This window comes from Zalophus californianus, chromosome 4 (genome assembly GCF_009762305.2).
Source record: "Zalophus californianus isolate mZalCal1 chromosome 4, mZalCal1.pri.v2, whole genome shotgun sequence".
In the NCBI taxonomy this organism is placed as follows: domain Eukaryota; kingdom Metazoa; phylum Chordata; class Mammalia; order Carnivora; family Otariidae; genus Zalophus; species Zalophus californianus.
In genome coordinates, this window is record NC_045598.1 from 156,474,299 (window position 1) to 156,499,059 (window position 24,761).

Sequence of the window (24,761 nt, forward strand, 5' to 3'; positions counted from 1 at the left end):
ACCTACAAAATTAACGTTACAAACTAACAGCAATTAAGAGAGAGCACATAAGGCAAATCCCTTCCACCAGCCACAATTTTAGAGTCTCTATATGAATAAAGACTAAAAATTCAATTATAAGGGCCAGGTACCACATAAGGGACTTCATTCTCCCATGCAGATTTAGTCCCAAAGACATGACATTTCTCTGATGTGAAAGACCTACCACCTTACCAGGTGAGCATTATATATCTACAAATAAGTAATTTAGAAAGATTTTTATTAATGTTTGAATCTTCTAATTATAATTGTTGTATAATCCGAGGGTAAATGTGGTTTTCCTTATCGATACGCTTTCCACTTATAAGGAATTCTTTTAAAAGCTTTTACAAAAATTTCTTTTAGAGGCTACTTTCAGGAACACATCTATTTTATAAAGCTTATGTATGATGATGTACCTCTAGGAACAGAAACATTCTTTGGAAGATTCTGCAAAGTAAATTTTAATGTCTCAAATAATATATTAGTTATTACAGTATTCACTATCAAAAATTACCTACAGTTAATTTTTTTTATGGTATCGATGTCTTCCCTCTCCCAATTTAGAAATCTGAGTTTAAGAGTTTTTAGAATATGGAGGGGAGCAGGGCACAGGGATTCTTTCAGTCGAGGTCACTTCTCTGTCCGAAGACCTCACCCAGAGAGAAAGGCAGGCTCCTTACCAGGTAACAGCACACACCAGGGTGACTGTTCACACTGTGATGTTCCTAAATAATCTTAATTAAGCTCAACACAGACACTTGGTATCCTAGTGTATCTCACTCAAAACAGAGAGAGAGAGAGAGAGAGAGAGAGAGAGAGAGAGAATCAGCAGTTTAGTGGGAGGCACTGCAAATAACCTGAAAATAAATGCATGTTCGGGGCCTATTAAGAAGAATGCTTACATCAGGGTCACAAACTCAATGCCTACTGGGCCCAGAAGGCAGTATCAACTGAGGAAAGGGCAGTCGGGTCTAAGAAGTAGGGAGTAATGGCAAACTAGAGGCATACATGCTTATCTAAAGGCATTCAAATTTTAAAGAAAAAAAATTTTAACAGTGCACAGGCCAAAGAAAACGTATGTGGGCTATTCTCCAACCTCTAGCTTAGAGGAGACTAAGAATAAAATGAAGATAAATTGAGACCATAGTCTCATCTTGAACTTGCAAACTCCCAACTCTGTTGCTGTGATGTAGTCAATTCAATATTAAATGAGGGGGTCATTCCTTTGTCATTTTAAAAAATTGTCCTTAACCACTTTTCTTCATTAGGTGTTGGGAACATTTTTAAGTACAATGCCCAGCTCCTCATATAGATTCTTTAAAAACAAAAAACAAAAACAAAAAAAAAGAAAATTATTCTTCAAGATGTTGTACACAATTCATGAAGATTCACCTGTATCCTCAGTGGCTGAGGACAATACTGAGGAGATACCACCTTGGCTGCTAAGATTCAGAGTTTTGACATTTCTTCGTATAGGCTTGCCTGGAGTCATCGTATTTTCTGACAATATGGAAGAATTCAAGGATGATGTAATTTCCTCTTTGTAAGCACGTTATATCCATGCTACAGAAGCCTTAGAATCCAGTCATGTTCAAACATACCACTGTGACAAAAAAGCGAAGGTCATGTGTCTTCCAGATTAACAATCTCTAGAGTACATACACCTGCAATCAGATGCATCAATCAAGCTTTCCACTAAATCTGCCCTTTGTACTCAGGAACTATGAGTCACATAACAAAACTTCTGAGTCAAATCACCATCTGAAGACATTTAACAGTACTCCATTCAATATTGAAATTGCATCAGTTTTGAGCTTACAGCTCATGAATCCCAGCCTGCATACTCATCAAGGGGCATCGCCTAGAAAATCCATTGTAGGCTAGAGGAGGGTTTCACTTCAATGAAGCAGAGTCTGTGGACTTCCTACTGCCCGGCGTGGATAATAAGACTCCTGTGCTTTCATCTGTTCAACCGGCAGCCCTGAGTTTGAACTGGTTAAGAGCACTGCAGTGAAATCTTCGGCAAATGCCTCAAAGGAGCTTACTCTGCAAATTATTTCTGTGAGCAACACATCACCCACTCTTGAAGCTCCTTTTAGTCTTTGCCTTCAAAATAATCCTTACATGAAAAAAAGATGGCAGCACTGGCATTGGACCAACCATATCAGAGTCCAACTTGATCTGCACCCGTATTTTCCCTGAGGAAATGAAATACCTGAAATAATTCAGAAACTAATTTCTTCATGAAGAATTTAAGTTGTATTCCATTTTAGACCAAACGCTTTGTCTGCCTAGTGTAGTCCTAAACAAATAGCTGGTGGTAATTTCCGTTTTGTATAGTCTACATAAGGTCTTTGTACTGTTTTTTAAATTATAATTTGGTCACCCATAAATAGTTACTGATAAATCTCACTTCAGGACATTTTTGAACCTGGGAAGCTATCAATTTTAGGAGCATCATTTTTAAAGGGAAAGCTGGATATGGAACAGAAAATAGGCAAAGAGAGTCTTCATTTTAAGCAGACTTTACAAGCTATCACATTAGCAGTGAGCAGTGCGCTTCCGTCAATGCTCTGTCAAGTGTCCAAGAACTCTGGCTCTCGTGTCTAATATTTCCTTCAGGAAAACAAAAAACAAAAAACAAAACAACTATATCCTGAATTCTTTGTATTCTTCATCTACTCAAACACCTAGTAATTTTTTATGTGTTATTAAGGTTTGTCCATCCCACAACCCAGAGAGCCTGAAAATTTAAAATAGCAGCATTTATAATACACACCAGCCTTTCATTTCTTCCCATATCATTAATACATCTGAGAAATTGACCTAAATAAGTAATCTGAAAATAAAAGATTGAAGTTCTTTCGATTATTGTTATTACTTGTTCTCCAATTAAAGAAAATAACTTCCTAGGAAATAAGAATGATAAACTTAAAACACATTCAAAGAACCAAGGTTGAACTACTTATCTAAATTATCTCAAATTTTTGAAGCTCCTAGATCCTTCTGTCTTACACTTAAAATCTAATTAGATATTATCAGATCTTTTGCCCAGGGTGATATTGGAAGGAACAAAAACAAAGCAAAAGGACCCAACAATTCATGCATATGATAGGTAAGAGATACATTTTTCTGTACTTGGATTCTGTTTCCGCCAATTAAACTTTCCTGGTAAAAATCACATTACCTTCGACTACTTGATGATCCAGCCCGATTACCTGGGCCATTACTTGAAACAACAGATATTGCATTTGCTATGGCCTCAACAGCAGAAAGCCTTTCTGCAAATGTATTTCTTTCAGAGCGCTCTGCTTCTGAAACATAAGAGAAGAAATTAGGATCAATTTAAATACTAACTGCTATGTATTTTAGTACTTTAATTTACATACTAGAGATAATGAATAGCTTAATTTTTTCCTCCTTGGAGAAATAAGACACTTAGATTTAACTATGACCTTTAATATGTGAATTATTTCCTTATTCTGCCTTACTTTTCAACCCCTAAAGTTTAAAAAATAAAATTATTCATAAGCAGACTGAAATCTAGCTTTCACTACCAAGAAAGAAAAAGACCCACAATTCAGTTCCTCAGTCGTGGCTTATATACTACTCATCCTCCTTTAACGACAAGGAAATAAAGGTTAGAAACTTGCGTACCAAAAAAGAAAGAAAGAAAGAAAGAAAGAAAAACCTGCAAAACCACTACTACTCAAAAATGTAGCTACCAGAGTATCATCAGCGGAATTTAGAATCAGGAAAAACATTATGAACCACACAACTGCACTTTAGGCTTGCAGATTTCCCCTTCATTTAACCAATTAAAACTTTTAGGGCAAAAAAGCATTTTTTCCAAAAACATCTCATAACTCACTAGGTTGTTTTTCCCTCTACATTCTGAAAATTGGGATAAAAGTTGCTTCAGTATAACTTGCCTTAACTAGCTAAATAATTCTCATGGTAATAAAAGTCATCTGCTATTATAAAATCAGTAAATCTCATTAAGTATTAGACATATGGTTCATATGTATCAGATAATATAACTCAAGACAACACACCGATTACAAAGGTATCTGCTTATGTTACATACTCATCCTAACAAGAGGACAGACATCTTTACCTTCTAAGAATGTTGAAACTCCTAGGTTTTACAAAACAAAGAAAAAGTACACACAAATTCTTCATAGTGATTTCCTTTTCTTTCCTTTAATAGCTGCTACATTTTCAAAACTGCCTAAAATTCCTTTTAAAGACCTTGTTATAATTCTTATTCTCACCCTCTTCTTCTTTAGTTTCCTTATTGCTGGTTGGAAAACAAACTGATACACAAGCATGCAAAATATTTCGGTTTCCATCACATCTGTGGCTGATGAATGTCTGTAGCATCTGTAGATTCTGCTCTAAAACAACCGCTTGCTCAAGATTCATGAGATATTGTCGACAGGCCTCATAGTCACAGCGTAGAATGTGCTGCATTAAGGTTTGTTTCTGTGCTCAGACAAATTAGGGAAAAAACTTCGATGAATTTGGGAATAGCATATTACACGTGTCAAAAATTCCTCATTTTATAATTTCACACAATAATATAATCAGTTCTGAAAGTAAGTAGAGACAAGGTAGCCTGTCAAAGGAGTTAAAATTAAGGGTACCCTTTAAGCACAGTATACAACTGACAGGAACAGAAAAGGGTGGATAGATTTTCTGTAAAGAACCAGTAAGTATTTTCAGCTTTTGCAACTAACTCAACTCTGGCTGTGGCAGGAAAGCCACCATATACAATATATAAATGAATGACAGTGACTGGATCTGGCCTACAGTTCAGTTTGCCAACTCCTGGTTTATATTAGATCTTATGTAACTATTGAATTAGAATCCTATTAGTATTGTTAATCAATTAAGCAAAGGGTATACATTCTATATAGTTTATATAGGCTTACTCATACCCTCTTATGGTCATGAAAGTTATAACACATGTGGTACATGAAAACCAAAACCTTCACCTCCCCCAGAAATCATGACAGATGCAATCCCTCAGAGGTGACAACTAATGTACTTCACTGTCAAAGACATGGTAATATTAATAATTTACAGAACATTTCATTAACTACCTGAGAAACAGCCTGCAAGAGACTGAAGATCTATGGCCCCCAAAATTCGTATGTTGAAAGCTAATCTCCAGTGTAATGGGATTTGGAGGTGAGACCTTTGAGAAAAGAGATAAGACTTCTCCCGTCCCACCACATGAGAATACATGGCTCTCTATGCAACAGTAGTGGGCCCTCACCAGACACCACATCTGCCCACACCTTGATCTTGGGCTTCCAGCCTCCAGAACTCTAAGAAATTTCTGTTGTTTATAAGCCAGTGTAATATATAGCAACTTGAACAAATACACAGCATGAATAAATCAAGGAGTTCAAATGCAGTTCTTTCAGAATGTAAAACTGTAGTTAAGGGATTTTTATGGACTAAATATAATGCATTAGTTTTGGAAAACAAGTAAATTTGTTCATTTTAACTAGAATTAAGAACTGGGAAAAGAGTATGTGGAATACAAAGGGAAGAAGAAAGATGTATTTGAACAACTTACCACCTCTCCCCGAAACTACTTAAATAACCTATTCCTTCCCCCCAATCGTATGGAGAGGAGGAAAGGTAAAAGTGAGGGTTGGCAGGGGAGGAAGGACAAAAAAATAGTTAAAAAACCCTCTTCAGTACCTGCCACATGTGAGACAGGCCATTTTGACTGTGGCACTAAGACACTGAGGTGAGCCCTTACATTTTAAGCTCCAGTTCAAGCGTACGAGGTAAAACACGTAAGATTAAACTTTCCAAAGTCCAATGACATTAGTATGTTGAGAGAATATGTCAAAGGCTCTCCAAAGAATAAAAAGCACATTACTATTGAAAGTAAAGTCAAGATATTCTGCTGCGTACTCTGTGACATAAAAGGTTTTCAAGCAATCAGCCAGTCAGCTGGTTGGAAGCAGCTACAGGGAACTCTCATCTCCAACCTGCTCTACACGGGCTCTCACTCTGAGAGTTATCAATACCACACTTATTGTGTTACAAGCAAGAGTTTACTTGGCATCACTATATGTTGTATTCGTTATTTATAGCAAAGGGCAGAGTGAATTCAGTGAAACGTTTCTTGCAGGTCTACTGTGCACCAAGCCCAGCTCACTGAGGTACAAAGATAAATGATGGTACACTTTATCCCTACCCATGGGATGATGACACATTTTATCTTTACCCCTGAGATGCTGACAGAGTGCAGGGGTCACAGAATCAAATACTGGCATAAGTATCCAAAGTAATACAAATGAATGGAGGAGGCTGGGGGTAAAGAGATAACACAAACTGTATCATAAATAAAGGGCAACATTCAGAGCAATTAAGTATGGAGATCTGCAATAAGTTGGAGAGACCACATACAGCCTCTAACGGGGGCATGCTAATGGCTTTTTGATGGCCCAATGTTTCCAGATCTTCCCATTTTTTAAGAACAACTGAAAATCTGGATTTTAAAGAAAAATCCAGTGATTTTTTAATGTTGGCAGCCAATCAAGAATTTTAAAATGACACGAAGGTTATTTCTAGGGGTCAAGTTCAGGCCACAGCCACCTCCTTAACCACACCCCTACCAGTTTGGAACCTCTAGTCTAACAGGTTACAATCAAAACTAAACCAAGAATATGAATACCACGTCTCTAAACAAGCTTACAGGTAGCTCTCAGGAGTACCTGGATTCAGACTATTTTAGATGCAATTCTAACAAGTTTGCTTTCACCTCCAACCTAATGGAGGGTAAGCCCCATACCAAGTTCTATTTCCATTCTTTATAGAAAATCTCCTCACAAGAGTTGTCTATTTTCTCCTTGGCCTACTCTAATCAGGCTTTCATCCCTGCTGTCAAGAATGACCCAGATGGAGCCAAATCCCATCACGTTCAGTACTCGCCTTGCCTGGCCTACAGCATCACTGGACGTGGTTGATCGCTGCATCCTGCTTGACACACACTCGTCACCTGGCTTCCAACACAACACTCATTCTAGTTTTCCTCCAACCCCTGTGGATGCTGCTCCTTCTCAGTCTCTTATGCGGTTCCTTTTTATCTCCCTGGACATTTAAATGCTGATACTAATCTCATGGCTCGGTCCTTAGGCCTCTTTTCTTCTCCATGACCTCGATAATCTCATTTGGTGTAATTCCTCTCATATCAGAGATGTACTGCCAGCTCCTGAGTCTAATTCTCCATCTTGCTCCAGGTCCTCAGACTTAACAGATCTAACTTGCCATTCACCACCTCCTCTTGGATATCTGATAGGCACCTCAAACTCTGCATGTCTAAAACCAAACTCCTGCTGTCTGCCCCCCCTCCCAAACCTGCTCCAGCCCTAGTCTCCATCTCTATAAATGCCAACTTCATTCCTCCAAAACCTTTGGCCCTCTTGCTTCCTCTATTTGACACCTATATTGAGCCATAAGCAAATCCTGTTGGCTCTACCATCAGCCATACCTAGTATACCTAGAATCAAATCCCTTCTCCCTCACAACTCCACCTCCTGGGCCAAGCCACCATCCCCTCCCACCTGGACCATTTGAACAGCCCCCCTTCACAGGCCTCCCGACTTCCGATCCTTTGAAAATTCAAGTCAAATCAGGTCAAACTCTGCTCAAATCGCTCCAATAAGTTCTGGTTTTGATTTGTAAACTGCAGCTCTATTAGCTTTCCTACCCGACCAAGACGTTTGGATGGCATTTTGGAATTCAGGAAAGAAAGACAACCTGTCCCAACCTATGTCCGTCGGTGAACTCTCTTCAGCTAACAGGGAGTGTTCTGCCGGCCAGCGCCCAGCCCCAACCTCCAGACAGCTGCGGAGGGACACCGCGGAGAGGTGCGGGAGGAGGGGGAGGCATTTTCATCTAACACACACCTCATCTGTAACACGTCCAAAACTAAACTCAGCCTCTTCCGTCATCCCCTTTGTTCCTCCTCCTATTTTTTCCTCTCCCCACCAACCACACCAAAATCAAGAGCTTTGTAATTCCTTCCTGCCATTTACTGCTGATGACCAGCACCAAGCTTTAGAGCTTCTACTTCCTGAAGATCTCTTTGAATCCATCCCCTCTTCCTCATTTCCAAGAGTTCAAGCTTATTTTGTTTCTAACCTGGACAACTTCGTGAGCCTTTTTATCTGGTCTCTACAGCCAGTTTAAAATCCTTCTCCTCCTAGCTGTCAGGGGAAAGCTCACACCCCTTAGGTTAACACACAAGGCACCCTAATGCCTTTCTCCAGACTTTGCACTTGTTACTTACTGACCCATATGCGCCCTATCTTCTGGTTATATCAACAGAATGTACACGGTCTCCCAACACACTGAGATTCATAAAGGCTGTTCTTGGTGCTAGGGATAACACCTCCCACCTTCAGTCTAGGAGACTCCTGTCTGACAATTCAAAGCTGTATTCAGGCATCACCTCCTCAGAGAAGGCTTCTCTCCAGTCACAGTTTGATTTATATGCACCCGCCCCCCATGCTCCTACAACACTGTGCATGCCTTAAACACTTACACTGTCATCTTTGGTTCACTCATCTCTCTTGTCCTCACAGACTACTACCACCTATATAGACGGTTAACAAATAATCTATTCAAGACTGTTTCCCTAGATTCTAGCAGTATCCTGTGATTAAAATGCCACATAGTTTCAAAAGTCAAGTTACCTCTACAGCCATGATGATAATAGCAGCTTTCTTTTTGATTGTTGAATTGGCAGGAAGATTTATTAAAGAATGTACACCCATTCCAAGACTACTAATAGGTGGAAGATCAAGCCAATCAGGATCCCTTATTCCTCCCATGCAATCTTTGGCCATTGGGTAGATAGTACCATTTCCATCTCGAAGAATAATAGGAGACTCCTACAAAAGAAGGAAAATAATAAAATTTGGCTCCCAATCAAAAATGCATCTTTGCCTTTTACAAGAGGTATATTTATTTTCAAATCAGATTAGTTTATATTGACCAAATAAGAAACGCAGTATTAATTGTGCTTGATATTCTAAATTCTTCAATAGTTTAATAATAAGCAAATCAGAGCCCAGCCCTAGGCTTTACAAAAAATGTCAATGTTGTCCTACCAAATTTTAAAAGCAAAAATAAGCTCTATACCTGTCCAGCAGTGAAAATGGCTACATTCCTCTCATTTTGACCAAGGAAAGCAATGCTGCTCGTAGGGAAATTATTCTCCTGTTCTGCTTTTCCTGTAGCAAGATCAAAGATACAGTACCGTACCCAATTTCCAGTCTTCAAAACAGCATGCACACCTTCAGAAAACATAAATGTAAGAAAAAATGTTATACCTCTTTAGTAATCTCTAATTAGTGCCTACTACCAAATTTTAACACCTCTGGTCACATTTGAAATGTAGATTCATTTTATTCTATAACATTACATTCAAGGGACAAAAACTGCCAAACACCTCAAACCACTTTATCCTATACCCATTTACTACACAAGTATTAATAGGATATAAAGTATGCCAGTTGAAAAAGTTACAAAATCTTTACCTTTGGAATCCACATTCACTGCTAATATTTCTGTTTTTTCAGGTATACAAAGCTTTTTAGGAGTCCTTTGGAAACAGTCAGGAACTTTTGGTGTTCCACCAGTTTTGACAACCTACATGACAGAAAAGGAAACTTGCTCTCAAACTCCGTAATACACTCAAGTAGTCAGTCCCCACATTTACCTGCTGAGTGATCCCTCTACACCTACCTGAAGTTCATCAATTCTAAGTAACCTACAATCCTGCAGGAGAGAAGAAGGGTCAGCATCTGAACCAGAGCTGCTCTGACAGTTTGTATTACTGGACGTTCCTGGAAATTTTACAGCAACATAGGCACCATCCACTTTTAGCACCTAGAAGTATAGGCAAATATGCTGGATATTAACACCAACTTGTATGAAATTAATATGCAAATTATATCCATTGAACTAACTTAACATTGAAGGCATTTAATTTCTTTTATTTCTTTAATAATCATCAAGTTATAAAATTAACCTGAACTTGGGGAAAAAAATTAACCTAAACAGACTCACCAAAGCTTTGTTGTTGATGTCTATATTTGAGGCTTACTAGAGAACTGACAGTGCTTACTGTCAGTAGATGTTTAGCAATTGGCTGAAAACATGAAGTATAACCCTTGAAATTCTCCCATCCTTCCTCTTTATTAGTTCAGAGTCCTGCTGTGTGAAAGAACTTTCGTGATGACGGTAATGTTCTATATGTGCACAGCCTAATATGGTAGGTATGATAGCCAGAAGTGGCTACTGAGCACCTGAAATGGAGCTAATGTGACTAAAGAGCTTTTTTATGTTATTTAATTTTAATAAACTTAACTGGTCACATATATAGTTAGTGGCTACCATTTTGGACAACACAGGTAGAGAGTCAGCAATATACAGAAAGATAAGCACCGGACTTGAGACCAGAATACTGAGTCCTACCTCTGCTACTTGCTGTTTCTGACTGTGAGCCAGTGTGATCATCTTCTTCGAGGAAACGCCTGCCCAGAACCTACAGTTCTACTTTGAGAATCAAATGGAATAGCGTGTGGAAAAGGCCTTTGTAAACTACAAGGGATGGCATACCTACTCTTCCCCATAAGTACAAATGAAAGACCATCACTTTCAGAAACAAATGAGCGGTCAGAAAAACCTTTACTTTGCAGATATTCTGCAGCTAGAGAGCCATTTTGTTTTTCAGTACGTGTGGAGGGAAAGGTGAAATTAATGGCATTCCAGCTGATGGGCTCTACCCACTTGTTTTCTAAGAAAGCGAGACCCTCTCCAGAAAGCAGGGAAAAGAAACTAGAAGGGGACTTGAAGACAATAAAGATTTTTAAATGTTATGGAAGATGATCCCTCCTTCAGAACTGTCTAATAGTTCCAAAGAATGGAGTAATATAATCTCAAAAAATACATATATAATCTCTTTGCAACTTTTCAGCAAATCTAAAATTATTCCAAAATTAACACCTTTCTTTAAAGAAAGCAATCTATCACCATAAATGCTGAAGGGGCCCCCAGTCATCTGTTCATCTTCAGGGACAGAGATGATGGAGAAGCTATCTGCAGCAGGCTAAGGGCTCACCGAAAGTGACAGACGGAGCGGCTCTGAGAAAGGGCTGAACGCTCACTCACCAACCATAAATTCTTGGACAACCAATAGTGTTCTAATTCTTGTAGTAAATCATTCTTAGACATCTTAAACAAACCTTGCCAACGGGAACATTCTTAACATCTTCCACAAAAACGACCTCCCGAAGAGACCACTGCTCTTCGTTCACCTTTTCCTCCTCTTTCGGGGCAGGGGTGGACCGTCGTCGTTCTTAGACAACAACAAAATGGTAAGTACCAAAAAGAAAATGTAAAAGAGACTTTATAGATTTCATCTAAATATATGAAAAAAAAATCATCTGTAAAGGGATACATAACTGAGATATCTAAATAACAATTCTGTGAACTACTGCTTTATGATGTTTTATAACCAATTTCCACTTCAAATGACTTCATAGTGAAAAATAACCGTATCTGTAAATGCCTACCGAGACTAACACTACTGCAAACACCACAGAGAAGAAATAAAAAACTTATTTTGAACCCTTAAAATTAGATTTATCTGACCAAGGTTTAAAATAAAAGATGTTAGGCTATTCTTAAAACTATCACATTAACTATTGAAAGTCTAACTTTCGGTTTCCTCAGGTACAAAGTAAATATATTATAAAATAAATTTATTTTGAGGACCTTTCAAAAAACTCTTTAAATCCAAGGTGCAATAGTGAGTCTAGGTTCCTAAATTCTACAAATTCTGAGCAAAAACTGTGACCGAGCCATAACCAATTTACAATAAAAACAGTCTCAAAAAAGGTGGGCAGATAGTCTAATTAGTGGCAGTTATTTCCCACTATTACTGTGAAGCATTTTACAAATTATAAAACACTGTAACTCTCAAAAACAAAAGAAATAGCAACACTGTAAATACCATTTTTTTTCACTTAAATAAAGCTGCACACACACACACACACAAATGAAACTGGTAGAAATACAATTTATACGAAAAGATATTAAAAATGGTGTATGAGCTGCCTCAAATCATACACAGACTGAACACAGCTGTCCGCCTGGGGCCTGATTTTGACCAATGCACACACACTACACATAAAACTTACTATACGGCATTGATGCACTGCTGGCAATTGAGGACGCATCACTGCATGTGGAGGCTGGAGAGGGGGGGGGACCCATTTCCGTTTTCACTGGTTCCTGCTTACTTTCAGGCCTGAGATTAGAAATAAGATTCTCCTCGTTATTAGGAAAATGAAATATTAGGAACTTGTCAGATGATTTTTAAGACTCAAGTTTATTCTTGTAAGGGAATGAAATAATAAAAACTTATACAAAGTGGTCTATTTCTAGGACTCAAGATACTGAAAAAGGTACACAGTGCATACTTCAAATTCTCAGTAATGTTTTAAAAGAAAGGAAAGAAAAATACACCATATAAAGCTATCAACAACATGAAACAATGATTCAGATAAGCCTTACCTAGGAATAACAATAAAAACTATACTCAATTTAGCCTAAGCCTCTTGAGCAAACAAGTTTCACACTTCAGTGAACCCTGACTTGGACATAGCAATTTAACTGAGAAAATGGTAAAGGAAAATAAATAAAATGCCAACTAGATCTTTAGTTCCTTAGAGTTCAAAGAAGGAACTCTACTCACAATGGTTTACAAAAATTTATTCTTGAACCATCTGCTGATGAACCATCATCTGTTATAACCGAAATGAGAAATTACAGAATTAATAAGCTATTCCTCTGCACTGAGTTATTTCATTAACTATACCTAAGACGGTAACTGCAGTCAACAACAACACGATATTCTACAGGTAGTAAAAACAAATATTTTTAGGCATTAAAAGGCAGAAGTCAATTTTTAGTCAGAAAAGTCACCTATTACTAAGAAATTTCTTATATACAGATCAACCTGGTATATTTTATAATCAAGGCCATCATCTTAACCCCCTTGTCTCCTATTACCTCCACCAGGAATTTCACCCGAGTTTAGAAAAAGTCCACAGAAAACCAGTATTATTTTCACCAGCACCTTGGCAAAGTGCTCAGCACAAGCACACATGAACACTCACTCATGGCCACTCCGCAAAGCTTGTGATGGTGGAGACGGGCTGATGCTGACTAATCACTAGCATGCCTTTAAAGTGAATGCATTTCAAGGACTTAGCAAAGAAGAGTCTGTTCACGTGAAAACGACTATGTTCTTAACGTTTCATTTCACTAAGCTCTTCTACTAAGTTTATTAATAAAGATGGCAAATTTCAAGGAAGACATGAAAAACTTCATAAATTACACAATCTCAATAGCATATTCTATTTCAAACTCATTTATACTTGTGCACACCAAAACTATTTTAACCATCCTTTACAAAATTTCATAAATAATGAAAATGTGTTTTGTCACTTTTATTTTTAGGATAAAAATCACTGTAATTACAGAGGAAGTCTACAAATCTATCTTGTAAAACAAGGCAGGGGGAGAGAGAGAAAGAGAGAGCACTACAACAAAGCAAGAAGTCTTAATTTGGCATAAGTTACAATAGCTTTGGTTTATTAAAGATTATTTTTTAACTTATTTAACAGTAATCCTTGTGTTTTCTGAACTTCAATTTGCATTAAGAGGAAGAGCAGCAATAAAAACAGCAAATTTACATTCATTACGTGCGTTTGAGCAAACGAAAAAATTCCAGCACTTTTAAAATCTGTATGTATAGTACAATGCCCAGCAATTCTTTTCAATGCCTGTATACATTTTTTAAAAAAGGAAATACATAAAAACATTTAAAATTGTATTTCTGAAATGTAACATTACTCATCCATGTGTCTATAATGGTCACACATTTTTATAAGATTAAGAAAAAAGGTTATTTATAAACTTTATTAAAGTTTCTTAAGTTCATATAACAAACAACCAAATTACATCACACATCAGTATTTTTAGAGAGAAGTAGATGCTTCTAAAAGTACAAGTGTTAAGTAAGATCTTGTATCCGGCTCCCAAACAATAAGCCAGACTCTGTGTGTGGGCTCCACACAATTCCCTGGTATCTCTGTTTGCAATATCCCTCCCATCCAAAAATCTACAAATCCTTAATAGAATTTCCCAGCACGTTAACTTGTAAAACCCTTCCAAGGATCAAGATGCAGGTAAGACATTAGGTAGAAATTAAGATGATAACACAGGGATAGAGAAGGGCAAAGTTTTGGCCTGATACAGGTAAGGCTGAACACATTATTACTGCCACACAACCATGGCAAAGGACACACTCTAAAGACAAAACAAAGACACAAAAAGAGATCTCTACATGGTCACTCCAGCGGCTGAACATCAAGAACTATAACATACAAATATTAACCAAGCTGCTAATAGTTTTAAATTTGACCAATTCCTTTCAAAACTCTTAGGCATCCTCATGAGACCCACCACGGGAGCACCTTTCTATGTCACTGTGCACCTCTAAGTCAGCCTTGACTCATATACAGAGCAAACTAGAAACTGGTATAAAACCATGATCAGTCAGAGTATAGTACTTACTTAGCTTCAGCAGTTTTGCTAGCTTTGTCCATGCTTTTCAAGCTCTCAGGAGATCGAAGTTGAAATCTACAGCTATCGTTCATATTCCAAACTGACTCCATTAAGACACCAACTTTAGGAATCCCAGCACTAATTGAAAATGCAACTGCTCCAGCATGATAAAGAGGATTATTTCTTAAGCATACCTATCATACAGAAGAAAAATCACCATCAAAATGACGTAACTTTAAAACTATAAGAGTTGCTTCAAATGTATGAAAGTACAATATATAAAAGTACTGTTTCCTAGGTTTTCCAAAAACAGTCTTACACCAACAATAATGCTGATGAAGCATTGTCTTAAAGGTCTCCTCCAACAAGAATTTATTCCCAAAATTATGGAGCACTAATAATTTTAGCACATCTGCTAAAAAATAACTTTAATATATCATGCAACAAATATCCTGACCATTCTGCTCTAAGGAAATAGAACAGAAATAGGGAAGAAACCTTTTTTAAAGGTTGGCATGAAAAAAATTACACTTTTTGTCAGTTTAATTCGAAATTACTTTCCTAATTCATGATGCTATACAGTATACAGGCTCTATAATTTCATCTCTACGGGTATTTCTTTCCCCCAGAAGACTGCAGTTTTCTACAAACCAGAAGCTTCACTGGATAATGTTTTTTCTTACATTAAAAAAGAATATGCTAACATCAGTGTTAGAAGTTAACTGAGTCCAGGACTGAATAACCTAAAACTTCTGTCAGGGAGCACCCTCAGGTCATACTCTGAAACTAATAACCTGCAAGGTGGCACTGTCAAACACAACAACAATAGTTCCAAATGAGAGATAAACATTATTTCTGGAAATCTCTTATTTTTCCAATAGCTCAGTCTTACTGACATTCTGTTCAGTCATCTAGTAACTAATGATTATGTTGTACTTGACAGTGGCATATGTGAAGATCATGTGTTTGGTGGTTTATAATTAACTGTAAGTGACATAAAACAAGGTGACACAGGGCAATGGGTGGCTCAGTCGGTTAAGCGTCTGCCTTCGGCTCAGGTCATGATCCCAGGGTCCTGGGATCGAGTCCCACGTTGGGCTCCCAGCTCAGTGGGGAATCTGCTTCTCCCTCTCCCTTTGCCCCCCTCCCCGCTCGTGCGCGCGCGCTCTCTCTCTCATCACTCACTCTCAAAAAAATAAATAAAAATCTTTAATAAGAAAGTCTGTATTTTGGGGGTGCCTGGGTGGCTCAGTCGGTTAAGCAACTGCCTTTGGCTCGGGTTATGATCCCAAGATCCTGGGACTGAACCCCGCATCGGGCTCCCTGCTCAACTGGGAGCCTGCTTCTCCCTCTCCCTCTGCCTGCCACTCCCCCTGCTTGTGCTCGGGCGCTCTCTCTATCAAATAAATAGATAAAACCTTAAAAAAAAAAAGTCTGTATTTTAAAGAGAAATGTGATAAGACAGTGATAAGACGTTATATTAGAAGATAGGTTAGTTATTAATGCCTTCTTATAAAAAAAAATAAATGCACCTTAAAAACAACAAGGTGTGTATTCAGGATCCAGCATATAACAAGACATGCCAATGAGTAACTGCTAAATACATCCCTCTCAATAATTATGATCCGAGAGTGCAAGTGTAGCTGAAAACTCTAAGCGATCAACAGTTAACATGTGAATACTTTCCTTATTCTGTGGCTGTCACTGTCTTTAATCTCTAGTTTTTTACAGCTTTAAAACAAAATCTTAGCTCTACAACCAAAATATTTTAATACACCACTACCTCTCAGCAATTTAGTGTGAAGCTGTTTTGTTTAAAACTTTTTATCATTGCACCTTTGCAGTATTTTTTCTACCCTCCCTGTCTATAGTAACGTCATCCTACAAGCTAATAAGGCAAATGCTAGGATATCCTGCTATTATGTGAGTCCAGTGAACAAGGAACTTTGAGAACATCAGAAATCAGAATTTGGACTAAACAGGAAAAGGAGAGCTCCCTGAAGAGACAGATCTGTCCAAAGCAACTGACATAAATAATAAAGGCTGAACAATAATATTCAAAATAGTGGGTAATCATTAAAAACTTCCTAGCTAGGAGGCCAAGAAAGGAGTCCGAACAAGACAACCATGAATATGACCACCCGCCCCCCGCAAAAAAAAAAAAAAAAAAAAAAAAGAGCCACAAACAAGAACAAAAACGGGTACATTTAAGCTGGGCTTTGTAGAAAAGTAACAGCAAAAATGATGACTATTTTTTAAGACACAGGGAATATAAGTAATACCACCTTGTGATGAGAAAAAAACAACTGAAGTGCAAGATGACAAAATTAGCACATTGTGTAATAAAAATTGTGTAAAAAAATAATAACTGTCTAAGTGACAGGGCTTTTAAAGCCCTTAAACATTTATTGCAGCATTTGCTGTAATAATACATGCATCAAGTTTTGTCCTGAAGATGAACTTCTAGAGAGTCTAATGAATGAGAAGTAGAACAACAGTTCTCAAACTCTTTTGGTCTCAGAACCCTTTTTCCCTATTAAATATTACTGAGGACCCAAAAATCTTTTGTTTATTTGGATCCTATCTAGTTGGTATTTAATGTATTATTAATTAAAACTGAGAAATTTTTAAATATTTAACAGTAATAAACCCCAAGTTAATATAAACAATTTTATGAAATATGACATTTTCAAAAATAGCAAGAAAAGTGGCATTATTTACATTTTTGCAAACCTCTTAATGTCTGATTTAACAGAAGACATTCCCATGTCTGCTTCTGCATTCCATCTGTTGTGATACATTACTTTGACTTAAGTGTAGAAAACAATCCAGCCTCACACACATACGTAAACTGCAAGAAGAGACAGGACTCTGCAAACTCCATGAAAGAGTGGAGAAGCCAGCAGAAGTCCTCGGACCACACTTTGATCCACTGAGGTATCAGAAAAATTACCTATTTATAAGATAGGAGCATAAAACCATCTCAGAGTCAAAAAAACAGAAACTGGTAGAAACAGGGATCTGATGAAGCCTCCTGCCTTATGCTGACAGCATCCCCAAGAGCAGTATCTTTCAAACTGCCTGGCTGTTTCTCACCTGCAGTGTGTCTTAAACACTATGATGCTTGGGCCATAACCCCAGACAAACTGAAGGAACGTTTCAGGTAAGGAGCTCCAGGTTCTGCATTTAAGTACCAAGTGATTCTTAAAATTAGGAAAATCTGGAAACCTTGCCCCATAGGGAAACCTACTGACACTGGGGCAGAAATCTCTGTTACTCAACTACTAAATAAAGAGGACATACATGCTACTGGAACCTGATCCTCCGAATGACATTCATTTGTAAAACTGCTTACAGGGGAAGAAAGCGATTTTGAAGAGAAACAATGGCCCTTAGGACAGGTTTCATTCTAATCACTTACCTGGGTACCAACAGTGATGTTCGGCATTGAAGAAATACCAGCACTAGATTTGGGCTTTTTATTTTTTGCTCTAGCTTTCTCTAACATTTTTTTCCTTTGACTAAAAGGGACTACACCCCTGAAAAGAAAAAGTATAAATTGGTCAAGCAAGCAACAAAGAAGTCTATTAAAGTAATCTGAAATTACACACATTATAGTATTTTTGCCTCAGAATAGTATTAACATGTACAACTTCTTAATCATAACTTGATCATAGGTTTAATACATAACTGGATCCGTTTTTATTAAGCCTTTAGGGATTAAAATTTACAGAAAATTGATCACCTAAAATTCTCTTCCAAATAATTATATCTCATTAGTAGATTCCCCTATATTTCTGCCAATGCAAATTTACTAATAACTCCTTAAAACACAATAGAAAATACATTTAAAATCCCTAACAGTAAAAGATTAAGGAAGGCACAGAATATTCATCCAATGAAATACCTTTAAAATTGTATTTTAAGCAATACTGTTGAATGAAAAAAAGTATGAAAAAATACCCTATAGCCTATGCTTCCAATTATGTAAAAGCAAAGTACACATTTACGTATAGGAAAATAAGATTTAAATACTCCCAAATGCTAACAGCAGTTATCTTTAGGTTGTAGGACGGTAGGTGATGTCTGTTTCTACTTTATACTTCTGTAAAATTCCACAATTGTAGTCACTACTAAGTATGCATTACTCGTATAAGGCTTTCTTTAAGGTGTTTTTTTTTTTTTAATATTACTTTACTCCAAAGTGAAATTTCCCTCCCTTTAAAGCATTATCCTTTAACCAACCTTCTCATGTTGAAATAACCTATCTATGCACCTAAAAGTATTCACTGATAAGGAATTGCCCCTCCCTGTGATACTCACCACCAATATAAACTGTTCTCTAGCTGGGCACAGGTGTAAAGGGCACAGCAATGTAAAGACACAATCCGTTCACCTTGAAGTTCTGAGTAAGTCTGTGCAGTGTGCTCTAATTTAGAAGCCACAGAACTTAAAGTTTCATCCACCCATGTGGCAACCTAAAGAGTAAAATAGTAAGGGCTTAAATAAATAAAATACAAGTAATCTTTTAAAAGGATTATGGCCAAAACTAGGAAAAGGCATACATACTCTATGGACTGGAATTCTAAAATGCTTTGAGTTAAATGTCAGAAAAATAAGTAATTTAGGAAAGATTCTTGGGGCACCTGGGTGGATAAACGTCTGCCTTCGGCTCAGGTCATGATCCCAGGGTCCTGGGATCAAGCCCCACATCGGGCTCCCTGCTCAGCAGGAAGCCTGCTTCTCCCTCTCCCGCTCCCCCTGCTTGTGTTCCCTCTCTCGCTGTTGTCTCTCTCTGCGAAACAAATAAAATCTTTAAAAAAAAAAAGATTCTTAATTAAGACTAGAACCTAAAATATTTTCTTCACACAAAGTAGCAGTTATGGTTGAAATGAATGTCTAAAGCCATCTGTAAGAAATTAATCAAAATTAAACATCTGCTTCAACAATTTTCCAAACAATTTAGTCACTCAAAAGCCAAACTGATAACCCGAGGTATAATACCCCATACTTTCCCAGTCCATCTCTTCCGGCTCTTCAATAGCTCCTCTTTTGTCAGCCCTTATCTTGAATACTGTTTCCTTCCCTTAAAGGAAAAAGCCCCCTCTAAAAGCTGGATTATAATACAGGGATAAACCAGCAACAAAAAGATTATACACTGGATTACTCTCTTAGGTTTGAGATGCTTTGTGTTTGTGGATCTAGTTAGAAAGACAGAAAATGAAAAGATGGAAAAGGGGCAGGGAGAGGAAGAAAACCAAGAATTTAAGCATGAAATGTTTCTCAATCAATGCACAGTATTCTGTACCTTGTTATTTTCTGTAGCTACAGTCGCTCTTATGCTATTTGCAGACAGCAGGACTATCTTTTCATTGGTTAGCCCCAAAAATGTTGCTCGTGGATGATGCAGTGAAGGATTCTTTAAAAGCATAAGAAACACGATTACCATTTTGTGTGTCAATATGTACAGCTATTCAGTGCGAGTTTAATAGAACATACCTGTGCATTTCTGTAAGGCTCAGATTCACTCCACTTCCACTGATAAAGTTCCCCTTTACTGCTGACAGCCAAAAGCTCAGAATATAGAGCCCCAATACAGATGAATTTTGTTCCATCCTATAAAGTAAAAAATAACACAAGAGTATAAATATAACAATTGCCAAACCTAATGGTTTTAATCACTTCATCAAACCTGCATTAGTTCTGTGAACATATAAATCACAGCTATATGCAAAGTCTTCAGGACAGCCTGCAAGGCCCTCTGTACAGCAGCCTTGGCTCCTTCCTGAACTCACTCCCTGGCCTCCAAGCACATCAGCCTTCTTTCAGCTCTTGGACCACGCCTGTAGGATCCTGCCATGTCCCTGGTACTCTCTTGCCTTGTTTCTTGGGTGACTTAATCTCTCCCTAATCAAGCCTGCTCAAATGAGACATCTGGCCACACTACCTACAAAACCACCACTCTCATATTCCATCTCCTTACTCGACTTTTTAGGTGACTGCATTTCACAACTTGACATACAATATATTACTCATGGATAGTCCATTCACTTGACTATAAGCTTTGTCTTGTCCACCACCATATCCCCACTTCGTAGAACAGTGCACAGAGTAGGCGCTCAATAAATTGCCACATAAATGAAGAAAAAAGAAGCTGAAGCTAGGAAAGTCAAGTGTCAAGACAGATGACTGCTTCCCTCTAAGCTCTTCCAAGCTGCTGAAAAAAAGGTCTACACTGTTTTGTTATTTTTAAGGCAGAAGTTTATTTAGTTTTAAGGTGATGCAAATGCCAGAAGTTCAATGCAATTAAATTTCAATAATCTTGGGACAATAAATGTAAATGAGTATCAATACTAATTTTTAACATAATATGTTAATATGATCGGAGTCGTGAAGCTACCCAGAAATCACACAGCAAAACTTGCCAGGTAAGAGATTTTTGGTTGTACTTTTGCTATTGGTCTACATACTGCTTCTCTTTGGAATTCTGGCTCTGAAGTATGCTAAACTAATGGTGTCATTTTGCTTTTCTGTCAAATTCCAATCTTATTTGGTCAATGGGTTATAGTGCTCAGCTAAAGCCTATAAGGTCTGCCACAATTTAAAATTTAACAACAGATTATGCTGCAGAGGTATATGAAAGAACATGCATTTTAATCTATTTTACCAGTATCAGCCAGCCCTATTTTCAAGTCATTCCATAGAGGGATGGGAGACCAAATTTGAAATTCTGCAAGTTAGCAATTCCTCTCTTCCCTTCTCCATAGGTGTCTGGAAACCCTCATCTACTCTCTCCAAGGCTGCCTGCTGCATCAAATCCTAACATCTCTCTCTCACACTCCCTTCTCCTTCCTTTGGTTAAAGGATGATGGAATCAGACCAAGTGAGCCCCCAAACTAGGATCCAACACTTAACAAGTATGTGACTCTGGGTAAGTTTTATAATTTCCCTGAAGCCCCTTTCATCTCTGAGGGGTAGAAGATGAAAAACCAAAGACCATTAACGTTTATAAAGTACACAAGCACAGAGCCCAGTGCCAATAAGGGCTCAATCAAATTCAACTATGATTACTCTGCCCCAACTTCACCTCCTACTCACCCAGAAAAGCACAAGCTTGCTGAATATTCCTATTTTTGATTTATTTAACAAAAAAACACCATTCTCCTCTTCTCCTCACCTTCATCTCAGAAAAAGAAGTATGCTTCTCTTATTTAAAGGTAACCTCCACACACGGGCTGTAAGCCTCTCTCATAACCCCAACAACCATCCAAACTAATCTTTCTCTCAATCCTACTCATGGTAAAGTGAATTGCTTGGCATATGCTTCACTTTACCAGCTTTCACTCAGAGCCAGAATTGCACCATATCAGCCCCACGCATTTAATTAATCCATCTTCTCTTTAAACTCTTTGAACCGTCTGACCCTGTTCATCTGCTCTGGAACCTCTCCTGTCTCTTGTTCACAGGTCACTACTCCCTAGTAGTCTTCTTCCTATTTTCACGGCTTTTTCCATCTCCCTCCTACCATCATGCACTCCCTGCCCCAGATTCTGCCCTTGTCCCTTTATTCAAATTATACTCCACCCTCAGCCTAATGGACTGCAGCCACTGGGGCGCAATGCTTTATTTTAAACATGTAAATCTACTGCCACACTAACCTGCAAGAGTTACCTACCTGGATGTCTTAAAGCACCCTAACATCTATAAAGTGAATTTATCATATCCTCCAAAGCCACACGCCCCTTGCAGTCCCTCTCCATGAATGACATCCATCACCCACCCTGTAACAGGAGAGACGTGAAAACCTGGGCACTCCTGTGGCCTCCTCCTTTTCTCAACAAGGTAGTGACTAGTAAACCAGTGCTGCCTTCGCCTCACATTCCTCAGATTCTTCCCTTCCTCTGTCCCTGCTGCCATTACTCTGATTGAAATGCTCACAATTCCTTTCCCCGATTCTACCAGTCTCTGAACCGACTCCAGATTTTTCCTATTCCTATCTTTCTCCCACAACACCAACAATGCTCACCTCGTAAAAAAAATAGAACAGGACCCCACAAATCTCATCATGTCACCTCTCTAAGAACTGTTTGCTTCCTAGAGACTACAAAACATCTTAACCGTGTGGCAAGTTGCCTGGGGCACTCACAGTCTTGCTCCATCTTGCTCTTCTCCTACTCCCTACTACATGCAGCAAGTCTGAATTTCTCATTGTTCCACAAATACACCGTGCCCTTTCATGACTCGAGGCTCATGCTTGGTATGTTTGGAATGCCTCTGCATCTTGGTCAATGCCTACTTAACCTTCCCTAAAAATGCTGCTCAGATATCATCTCCTCTGTGAAGTCTCTGCCAAATCTCTCAGGTAGTATTAGTCATTCCCCACCATGAACCCCTACGCACTGCAGTCACACCATCAAGTCTGTCACTGATCACATACTGTGAACACATTATATTGTATGTGAATGTCTGTCTTCCCCACAGAATCCCCGGCGGGGGCGGGGGTCCATATTGTATTCACCTCTATATTCCCACAGGCCAGCTTGGCACTCGGCACACAACAGGAGCACCCTGATAAATGAATGAACAAATGAATTTTAACTAAAATGCCTTGCCAGAGCAGTACAATCCTGAACAAATCATCCCTATAGCAAACAGCATGGTGCACGAGGCCCCTTAGAAGTGACTTACCTATATCCTCCCAAGATAGGCCAATGTTCCCCAGGTAAGTCCTGAACGAGCTAACTGAACCCGAAAGGCCCTGAAAATCCATAATGGACAAATGTGGAAAATTTGTGTGTCCAACCATAGGAAGATGATGGAATAATAACCTATTGCTTCTGGCCTTATTTAGATTCGTTATGTAAAGAAATATAAAACAATCAAACATGGTCCACAATAGCCACACTGTGGAAAGAGCCAAGATGTCCATCGACAGATGAATGGATAAAGAAGATGTGGTATATATACACAATGGAATATTACGCAGCCATCAAAAGGAATGAGATCTTGCCATTTGCAACGACATGGATGGAACTGGAGGGTGTTATGCTGAGCGAAATAAGTCAATCAGAGAAAGACATGTATCATATGACCTCACTGATATGAGGAATTCTTAATCTCAGGAGACAAACTGAGGGTTGCTGGAGTGGTGGGGGGTGGGAGGAATGGGGTGGCTGGGTGACAGGCATTGGGGAGGGTGTGTGCTATGGTGAGCGCTGTGAATTGTGCAAGACTGTTGAATCACAGACCTGTACCTCTGAAACAAATAATGCAATATATGTTAAGAAAAGAAAAAAAAGAAGATGATAGCAGGAGGGGAAGAATGAAGGGGAGTAAATCGGAGGGGGAGACGAATCATGAGAGACAATGGACTCTGAAACACAAACTGAGGGTTCTAGAGGGGAGGGGGAAGGGGGGATGGGTGAGCCTGCTGATGGGTATTAAAGAGGGCACGTTCTGCGTGGAGCACTGGGTGTTATGCAGAAACAATGAATCATGGAACACTACATCAAAAACTAATGATGTAATGTATGGTGATTAACAATAAAAAAATTTAAAGAAAAAAACAAACACAACACAAAAGAACAGTATTTTAGATAACTCATTTCATAATGTCACTGAATTGTTTTTATTGTTTTAATGAAATAATAATGGCTGCCTCTGAGCAAGTTGGGGCCTGCTTCAACCCAACTGGAAAAAGTAGATGTGCATGTTTCCTTAAAGATAGTAGTTTGCAGCCCCCTTTTTTTTTTTTTACAAAAATCAAGTCATTAGTGGTTGAAATACTCAATAAATTTCCAACTGTCTGAAGGACACTAAATAAATAACTGAACTGAGGTCATCAATCAAACTAGAAATCCCTCCCCAAAAGGAGATGGGAACTGTCAAAAATATGAAAGAAATTACCTACGGGCCAAAACTTGAAAAGCGTGTTAAGTCCAGCAGCATGAATTCCTGCTGACCACATCTACATTTAATGACTTCTATTTTAAAACAGTTGGTCTTTCCATTCCTAAACTTCTCCCATAAAACTTGGATTTTCATCTTTTTTTTTTTTTTTTTAATTTGCC

General features: G+C 38.3%; 1 protein-coding gene and 1 long non-coding RNA gene across 2 annotated transcripts in view; one reads left to right on the top strand and one right to left on the bottom strand.

Annotated features, from left to right (window-relative positions):
• Nucleotides 1-24,761, bottom strand: part of UBR5 (ubiquitin protein ligase E3 component n-recognin 5) — a 132,420-nt gene that overhangs the window by 45,478 nt on the left and 62,181 nt on the right. Inside the window, 13 exon segments of the mRNA XM_035727246.1 lie at nucleotides 3,209-3,335; nucleotides 4,296-4,506; nucleotides 8,745-8,942; nucleotides 9,193-9,347; nucleotides 9,591-9,702; nucleotides 9,799-9,942; nucleotides 11,301-11,413; nucleotides 12,258-12,367; nucleotides 14,701-14,885; nucleotides 18,113-18,230; nucleotides 19,015-19,169; nucleotides 20,000-20,110; nucleotides 20,191-20,307. Coding sequence (XP_035583139.1) covers nucleotides 3,209-3,335; nucleotides 4,296-4,506; nucleotides 8,745-8,942; nucleotides 9,193-9,347; nucleotides 9,591-9,702; nucleotides 9,799-9,942; nucleotides 11,301-11,413; nucleotides 12,258-12,367; nucleotides 14,701-14,885; nucleotides 18,113-18,230; nucleotides 19,015-19,169; nucleotides 20,000-20,110; nucleotides 20,191-20,307 — 1,856 coding nt within the window.
• Nucleotides 11,327-23,593, top strand: LOC113923129. The gene is made up of 3 exons (XR_003520192.1): nucleotides 11,327-11,432; nucleotides 21,459-21,622; nucleotides 23,543-23,593. It is a non-coding gene; the product is annotated as an uncharacterized LOC113923129 (long non-coding RNA).